Source organism: Barbus barbus, assembly GCF_936440315.1.
Source record: "Barbus barbus genome assembly, chromosome: 33".
Taxonomy (NCBI): Eukaryota; Metazoa; Chordata; class Actinopteri; order Cypriniformes; family Cyprinidae; genus Barbus; species Barbus barbus.
This window is the reverse complement of record NC_136761.1, coordinates 22815259-22824682: the sequence shown is the minus strand read 5'-3', so window position 1 is coordinate 22824682 and position 9424 is coordinate 22815259. Positions and strand designations below refer to the sequence as shown.

At 39.9% G+C, this 9424-nt stretch overlaps 1 protein-coding gene across 1 annotated transcript; it reads left to right on the top strand.

Moving 5' to 3' along the window:
* The first annotated feature begins 1609 nt into the window (after window positions 1-1609).
* On the top strand, window positions 1610-9302 carry foxo4 (forkhead box O4). Its single transcript, XM_079391106.1, has 4 exons — window positions 1610-2118; window positions 3072-3577; window positions 4267-5733; window positions 6088-9302. The coding sequence occupies exons 2-3, from the start codon at window positions 3146-3148 to the stop codon at window positions 5707-5709; spliced, it is 1875 nt and encodes a 624-aa protein (XP_079247232.1). The 5' UTR covers window positions 1610-2118; window positions 3072-3145; the 3' UTR covers window positions 5710-5733; window positions 6088-9302.
* The last annotated feature ends 122 nt before the right edge of the window (window positions 9303-9424 follow it).

Here is a 9424-nt window from a genome sequence, read left to right as displayed (position 1 = left end):
AATCAGAAATGACTGTTTGAAAAAGGGTAAAATTATGAGGTAATTTACTCCACTTTGACTGGTTAATGTTTGTGTGACATCATAGGGCAAGTTAGGGAAGAAATTGGTAATGTCAACATAGTGACTCCCGCTCTCTCTCTCTCTCTCTCTATATATTTCCACCACAATTACCTTCGTCCTCAAAGATGTTATTTTTTATTATGAAAATCAAAAGCTATTATCTGCTGAATATGTTGTTATTTTTCTTATATTGAATGCAAAATTCTTCATTCATAAGCAAAAATGTCTTAAACCCTCTTTTTCTCTCTGAATTTTATTTTCTTGTTTCATTTCTTAGACTTACAAATAACAAAAGGAGTACCAAATTTTTTGATGCACTATGACAGCTTTTCTAGAATGATGTAATTTTATTTTTGCACTTTTCTGTATAGGTAATAAATACCATAATTTGATGTATGCAAATCCAGAATATTTTTTTCTGTCCTTATATATATATATATATATATATATATATATATATATATATACACATAGTAGGAATATATTCATGTCTCCTGTCCCTGTTCTTGCATGTTTCTACAAGTTTTGCAAGAAAAAAAAAATCCACCACAAAATTATGAATTGCTGTTATTTAATTTCACTTTCTGTCATCCTGCAGTAATGGCTTTTAGTACTGTTTTTATGCATGAGGTATGAAATCACAAAAGAAAAAAAACATTCTTATTTTCAATTTAACAGGGTTAACAGAAGTTTTATTGAACCCACACACACACACACAAACGTGGATTGTGTATTTAGTCAAAGGAAACAAACATGATCAATTAAAATGATATCTAAATAAATACAACTACTTAATCAGACAGTAATTGCGTAATACTGGCTTTGACTAGTATTACTGAAGGCTGAGGGGTTGCATCATACTCTACAGCCCACCGCAATTCTGGGAAAAGGGGTAATGCCTTGAAAGGTCCTGTGGATATTGTAGTTCTCGTGGCTGATCCGTATCGAGACACTGACACATGCATTCAAAAACTTGCTTATGAGCAACAGATGACCTAGAAAGAACAATGCATTTACGAGTTAAATTCAGTTTTAAAATAACTAAATCCAAATGAGGATACGCAACACCACTGAGATGGCACGTGCATTTAATGTATAAACTTTAATTTAATTTGAAAACTACCTAAGCAATCTAACCACGCGCCGATTTCAGACAATGACGACTCTTCATTACAGTGACAATCTGGCGTAAACATCTTCTAACATAAAAATAGCTTTCATCCAGTTGATCTTAACTAAAAAACGAGATTGCAATTTCTTCGGGAAAGCGTGTGGGCAGCATGAGGTCAGGGGATCTCGCACACAATGGAGATCCTTCAGGGATTAGGGATCTTCATCCGCTTTCATAACAATCTAGATATCCTAAAATAAAAACTATTTTGCCCCCAGCCAGGACTCTCACACACATATCTTCAGAAACTATTACATAACATTTTGCGTGCTCAGTCTTTTTTCGGGATCCCGGTTTCCTCCGGTCGTGTTTACGGTGCACAGCCCATCACATGACTGACTGCAATTCCCATCAGTCCTCTGTGCGCATGCGCGCGCCGCGTTGTCTGGTGGTAAACAGACGTCAGAAGGGAGTCTTCGCCTCGAGTCAAAACAAAACAAAACAAGAAAGATCTACGAGGAATAGCTGTTTGTTTATCTCCATTAACAGCAGAAGAGAAGCGATTTCGCGGTCGTTTCAACAGACCACCAAGTTATTGGAGAGAAGCGGGTTTCTTTGGAGGGATATTAACTCATAAAAACTGGAGTTGGCTAACTAGGTGGCCATCTAGTTACTTTCTCAGTAGTAAACTACGCTTTTGAGTTGTGTCCCAGAGGCTGAGTGGCCGGCGATCGAGTTCAAGAAGCGGACAGGCGACGGCTTTTGTCTTTTCGGAGAACACATCGACCGCAGTGGGACACGGGAAGCCGTCCACGGAACGCGTTCGTTCGGCGCGAGCGTCGTGTGCAGCTGCGTCTCGAGGAACATGGCAGATGGTGGCACGCGCAGCACACCGCGTGCAGGACCGTGCAAACCTGAGCGACAATAACACAGATCTGTATTGTGTGGTAAACCCCGTAAAACTACCCGTTATGATCGAGCACTCCTGTAAGATACAGTATTGCTTTTTTTATGTAAAATTTTGATAAAATTTAAACTTAAGGCTTCTTTTGGCGATTTAACGCATTTGAGTTGGGATGCACTTAATTCGTTTTAAACCTCGCGTTTCTATGTTTTTAACTTCATAATGGATCCCGATTAATAAAATAGCGTGGCATTGTTGACTTTGACAGGCAGCTGTAACAAGTCACTTGAATTCTTACATAGTGTAGAAATACAGCCAGTTTACAAGAAAGACTAGTGTACGACTTGATGCGCTCATATTAAGGTGGTTTATCGCTCTATTTGTAGAGTTTGTAAACTGTCTACTCGTATGTTTTTTTTTATATATCTAAACTCTTAATTGCGAAAGCCAATCAACCATTCGCTGCTATAATAGGAACCAGTGGGAGGAGGTTATTTTAGCAATTACAGCGCATGTTATGATTGGTTTTGCGATTTCATCTACTTAACTGCCTCAATTAGTTTTTATTTTATTTTAAACGGTGTTTAATTATATATGAACAGTTCATAGCTCATCCCTTGTCTCTTTTCCTGTGCTTTATCTCAGTAGTTTCTCGTCAATCCAGCTGTTTTTGATGAGTAGTGAATTTCCTTTGTTCTTTCTCCATTAAACAAAGAGACCCCTTCTATCCTCGTTTGCTCTATATTGTAAATCAGAAGGTTTATGTTGGTTACTATTAAGGAGATTATTTGGGCCCTTTAATCTCCAATCTGAGGATTAAATGACGCTATATTAGTGTTTTCAGACAGTCCCGGTTAAATTTAGTCCGGATAATTTATACTGTAGTCTAATATAGTAAATAAGAAAAAATAGTTTCTGAAAAAGATTATTTTACTTTTGGTATAAATAGTCGTACTCTTACTTTTCATCGCCCAATCTATTGCATCGTGTTTTTAGAAAAAAAACTTCGGATCAAAACTAGTTCATTGAAATCCAGCCGCCTTCTGAAATTATCTGGATTGCATCGCACAATGGAGGAAGAAAACGTACCCCCGATTGACCCAGATTTTGAGCCGCAGAGCAGACCGAGGTCATGTACATGGCCGCTGCCTAGACCCGACATCTCAGCTGTCAAAGCCGGGGGGGCCGACGGCTCAGAGTCTGCTGCTGGAACTCCGCCCACCGAGGAAGATAAACACGAGCCTCAGCCAATCATATCCGAGCCTGAGAAAGTCGCGGTCTCGGAGGGCGGGGTTATCGCTGGAGTGGGCGGAGCCACGCCTCGGAAAGGCTGTTCCAGGCGTAATGCCTGGGGTAATCAGTCCTACGCAGATCTGATCAGCCAGGCGATTGAAAACTCGCCAGAAAAACGACTTACTCTGGCGCAGATCTACGATTGGATGGTAAAAACGGTGCCGTATTTTAAGGACAAAGGAGACAGTAACAGTTCTGCTGGGTGGAAGGTACGTCTAAACAAGATTAAGAATTAATAATAATTATAATAAGGGTTTGAAATGAACTTCTCCACTCACCTGCCAATTTGGCTATTAAAATTTTAAATTACTGGCCATTCAGAAAAAAAAAAAAAATCTGAAATAAAATAGAATTTGCCTATTAAAATTAAGATACTGACCATTCAGAACTTCTACTAGCCAAAACAAAATTATTGGAAATCAAACACGTTATCAGACTAGGAGCTTTTTATTATATATATGTATTTGTATAACTGGGTTACCTATTCTGGCCAGGACACTCCTGTAAAAGAGATTTTTAATCTCCGTGAGTTTCCTTCAGTTAAATAAAGGCCTAATAATATTGTTTATCAGATTGAAATATTTTTACACTGTGTAGCCTCTCCTCCATTGACATCCATTTAAAAAAAAATAATGATAATTCATGCCCAAAAATATAATTTCAAGACACCATGAATAGTGACACATGAAGGTCTTGGATATGCAGTATTTATCAAATGAGAATAAAAAAAAAAAACAACTAAAAAAAAAAAACTGACTTGTGAGTTCACAGCATTGCTTGCCATGGTTAATTTTTCAGGTGTTAATTTCAAACCCTGATAGTAATATTTTCAATCTTATGCAGTAACATTGTTTATCACTTTTAGACTTGACTTATTTTTTTTTGTCATCCCATTTAGAACTCCATTCGACACAATTTATCACTCCACAACAAGTTCCTGCGAGTGCACAATGAGTCGACTGGAAAGAGCTCTTGGTGGATGCTCAACCCCGAGGGGGGCAAAACCGGCAAAGCCCCTCGCCGCCGCGCCGCCTCGATGGACAACAGCAGCAAATTGCTTAAAAGCCGTATACGAGCAAAGCAGACTAAAAAGCAGGCCGGAGCGGCTGGAATCGGAGGCTCCGGAGGTGCCCTGCAGGGTGAGGGTGCCTCCGGTGCTGGCGGTGCGGACAGTCCCGGGCCTCCAGGTCAGTTTGGAAAGTGGGGAGTGAACAGCAGCAGCCCTTCCTCTCGTGGCAGCCTGGACGACCCCGACATGTGGACAAGTTTTAGGCCACGTACAAGCTCCAATGCCAGCACGCTGAGTGGGAGGCTTTCTCCCATTGCCACAGGGCAGGAGGATGAGGATGACCTACCTGAAGACGGCCTTCTTGGTGGCTATTCCACTGGGAATCTTCCCCCAACACTAACTGAGACGCTAATGGAAGAGCTGGATCTGATTGATGGGCTCACTTTAATGACTGGGCCGCAAGGTGGTGCGAGCCCAAGCACAGCTCCTCCTGCCCCACCTCAGCCTTTGCCCTCGGCATCCACCCTGCTGCCTCGAGGGTCCAGCTTTCCATTTCACCAGCTGCAGCCAACGAAGGCTACACAGGGATCCACTCCACCAGGGCCGCAGAGCTCTGTTCAACCCAGCCCCGGATCCAGCACAAGCCAATCAAGCTTCGGAAACTCGCTCTTCAGTCCTCTGCCCGGTCCGGGTCACAGTGGTTTTAGCACTCACGTACCCTCCAGCCTCGAAGTGCTCCTGACCTCTGATTCGCCCCCACCCAGTGATGTTATGATGACCCAGATGGATCCTCTCATGCCGAGCCAAGGAGGTGGCGGGCTTTTGGGGCTCGGGGGATCTATTACCAGCAGCCAAGCTAAGGCAGGTCAGATGTTGCTGAGCAAAGGCATTGACACAAGCGCAGTAGGGCAGATGAGCCTCCAGCCTCAACCCCAACTCCAGCACTCACAGATGGGCTTTGGAATGATGCACTCGGCCATGAGCCAGGAACCGCCTCAGCTCGCAACTATAAAGACCCAGCATCAGGTGCCAGGCACTGGGCTTCTGCAGCACGGAGCTGTCCCATCACCTGGTGGGAACGGAGGCCTGCAAGGTCTAGGCCAATTTGCAACACCGCCCTGCTTCATGCCCTCCCAGGACCGTCTACCTACAGACTTGGATATCGATATGTTCACTGAAAACCTGGACTGTGATGTGGAATATATTATCAACAGCGATCTTATGGATGGAGACATGGTTGACTTCAACTTTGACCCCATCATACAGGGTGGGCAGGGCTATACTGGGCCAACAACCACACAGAGCTCCTCCCACAACTGGGTGCCCAGTTAACTCCATTATTAAAGATGAGAACAGGTATTTTCATTTTGGTTTGTTTTAAACAGTTTTACCCACCCTCATATTGCTCCAAATAATTTTTCTTCATTCTTCAACATGATAGAAGACTTTATGAAAATGCTCTGACATTGAACGTCAGTGGGATCCAATGTTATTTTGGACCCCATTGACTTTCATTTTAAGGGCCGAAATGGTTAAAACATTCTTCATAAGTCAGTAATACAGGTTTGAAACAACATAAGGATGAGTAAATGATTATCTCTTTAGAATGAACTATTCTTTTAGTGTCAATTATGGTTTTACATTATTCTTTGTGAAACTTCCTTATTTTGTTCCAACGTGTTAATCCTTTTTCTCATTATTTATTTACAGGATTGTCCCCCATCCATAAGACAACTTTGAAAACAGATGTGGCACATTGCCTGAACATATTCTCAAATTTTTGCCTCTGCATTTGCCATTGTACCTCAAATACATAAACTGCTTCGGCTAAGGACTACACACACTTGGCCAAGAAGTCTCTTGTCAGAATTCTCAATCAGACGACGAAATCAAACCTCATACATGTCAAGTGCCAATGTCAGCTGAAGAGTGTGCTGTTGGACACAGAGAACATGGTCTTGAAACATATTTTCTCTTTTCTTATACGTGCAACATTTATTTTTTTTGAAAGTTGCAGTTTTTGGCCAATCTTGGACTAAAGAAACACACCTAATAAACAGCTAATCATGTTTATTACATTTATGCCTGTGATGCGTAGCGTAAGATGGAGATGGTACTCCTCCTTGATCTTCTTCAACCTGATAATGGAACTCATTCGGCCAGGAAGATCAAACTCTGCAGCTTTTCTTGATGTGAACTTTTGTTTGTTGAACAGCAATGGAGAAAGTCAGAGATCGATGGAGTGACGTCCACAGCTGACCTGACGTTGCTGTTGCTCTCAGCCCCCTCTGAGCATGAAAACAACATGGCACCACAAGAATGTTAAGTTGAGAACAACGTTGAGTGGCGACGGTTTCACTGACCACAGAGCACGGCTGAACTGTTAAGGTGTGCTCGCTCGCTTCAAAGTTTCAAGATGGTTTGGTGACGCTGTGGTGTTCAGTGTGCTATTAGTTTGGCTTTTACGACCTCTGCTCTTACGAAAGTGTTTTCTTGTGATGTGCTGAAGAGGCTGATAACTGAATGATGATTTAACTGTCTGCTCTTAAGTGTTTGTTAGTGATAACAACAGTATGAAGAAATGTGATTTTCCACAGGGCATTTTGATGCATTTTTAATCCTGCCAACAGGTTAAATGGTATAGTGTTGTTGTTGGAAACTCTGTGCCCTTTTGCAGAATGCAATATCTGAAGACTTTGTGTGTGTGTGTGTGTGTGCGCACATTTGTGTGTGTGCAAATGTTTAATGCTCCCGAAACTTGATTCCAACACACTGACAACAGAATTCAAGGTTACGCTGAATCATTTCTATTAAGCGCAGAAGAAAGTTGTTTTTCGGGGTTGTACGTGAGTTTGAAGCGAATCTTGAAGAAACATGGCTATAATGAGATGTTATGGTTCCTCTGGCACGTTTGACTGTGTACACAGACGCACAGAAGAAAAACAATTTTCTCATTGTTCAGTTTTTCATAAACAGCACTACTATTTTATAAAAAAAAAAGTTATTAAAGAACAAAAACAGTTGGATATATCAACTATAATTTTAATTTAGATTGGAGCGTTATTGTTAACAGACTAAGAAAACTTGCTGTTAATGAGCTTTTTTAAAAATCTGAGCAGAAGCTATTTCAGATCATTTTTAACGGTCATTTTCTATGTAATCTTTTATTTTTGTAAAAGATGAAATGCATATAGATTTTATACAATAACCAAAGGAACACTAAGAACTGCATGATGGATGGATGGATGCATTGCAGTGCGGATAAGCTTTACAGAACTTTTCTGATAAATCTATGTAAACTAAATCCTAATTTGATTGATTGCATGAGTACATTTAAGAGAGTAGAGTTCATCAAAAGTTTCAATTTGCTATAATTGTTTGTGCTAAACAGAAAAAAATTATTTGTTAGGTTGCTTTTTAAGTGTCTAGGCAATGATTTCATCTCAAAACGCAAGACTGGTCCAACCGAAAATTATTAATGCAATGTTTTCACTCTCAGGGTTAAGAAAAATAATAATTAAAACAACTTCTGGAAGGAAGTAATAAGATAATCGTGTTTTGACTCAATGCTCATGGCCTTTTCTAAATTATGAACGTCATTTATGCAAGCCAACGTCATGTAGATATTTTAACATTGCAGAAATATATCTAATGTTGCAGTTTATTAAGAGAGATTTATCTAATGTATGCATTTGTAGAGTTCCTACAAAATTTTGTAAACTGCCAATCAACACTATAGCATGTCGCTCCAGAAAAAAAACATACAGTTTTAAAGCCCTTTTCTTTTCAACTTGTACCTTTTCTGTAATAGAAGGGTTGACTTGTATTTAATTATTTGTTCAGATGGTTTTAAAACCAGCATTCTTTTGGTGTTTAAATTGGCTTTAATTGGAAAGCTTGATATTAGTAACTCTTTATCACACCAGTGTAGTGGTCTGAGCGCATTAGATTACTTGTTAAAGTGCTCTCTCCTTACAGAGAAATAATTATAATCCTATTCATCGGTGCTAGATATTAAATATGACAATTAAAGAGGGCCATATTTGATTGGTGCATATGTAGATATCAGGGCCTTTAATAATTTTATGCAACACACATTGAGTACAATTTCTTAATGTAGAACATAGTATGAGAAATTTAACTATATGTTTTAATTCCCAAACTCTCAGTTTTTGTATATTATAAAAGAAACTGTGAATGGGGAGGGAGGGGCTTGGCCATTTCACCACATATTGTGCACCTCACAAATGGTGTAATGTTTCATACAGCAATTGATGATTTCAATCAACCGTTTACATCGATGTGCTTGTCTTTTGGGGCATCTTTTCTCATGTTTTTTTTTATGTTTGTACATGTAATGCAGCTCCTTAATGTCTAAGAGTGATTGTTATACCTGCTTGGTACATCTTTCAGAAAACGTCAGGGCCGACAGTCACCTTTGACATATTCCTGTGTCATTTGAGTGTTGATTTGAAAGTGAATTTCCGTGGTTAACACCCTGGCCTTGTTTCATTTCTGAAAGTACAGATATTGAATATTGTATTTGTCGTCACAGGGCTTCTGCATGAAATGCAGGAATTTCCCTCTTTCCAAATCACTCTCACTTTTCTTGTTTGATATTAGCCTTCTTCCTTTAGTAGTCATTCTTTAGTTCCTTTAATTCTCCAAGAGAGTTTGCTAAGTATCCCAGTTGATAACAGAACATTAGTTTATGGTCTGGGTTGGGCTTTTTCTCTCTCTCTTGTTTTGGGTTATATGACGGGATGTAAAACTGACGAGTTGTGCATAGCCAATATACTGTATATGAACTTGACTGCTTTTTGGGTTTTTTTTATCAATTAATTTTGTTCCCCCATATTTTGTTAGTTGGAGGTCATTGAAAGCAGTTCAGCATAATAGAAATAAACCTAATCTGTTTAACGCAGACTGTTGTGTTCAGTAAATTTTGTGTCATTTGTCCACTGACATAAGCAGAGGTGCAGGGCATTCATTAAACTTAGAGCAGCAGATTATACCATTATATATAGGCCTATGAAATGTTCCAGGT

Bases quoted from the DNA above. Each gene is read 5' to 3' on its own strand.
- foxo4 (XM_079391106.1), top strand. From the start codon at position 3,146: ATGGAGGAAGAAAACGTACCCCCGATTGACCCAGATTTTGAGCCGCAG. The intron at 3,578-4,266 runs GTACGTCTAAAC...CATCCCATTTAG, and splicing joins ACAGTTCTGCTGGGTGGAAG to AACTCCATTCGACACAATTT.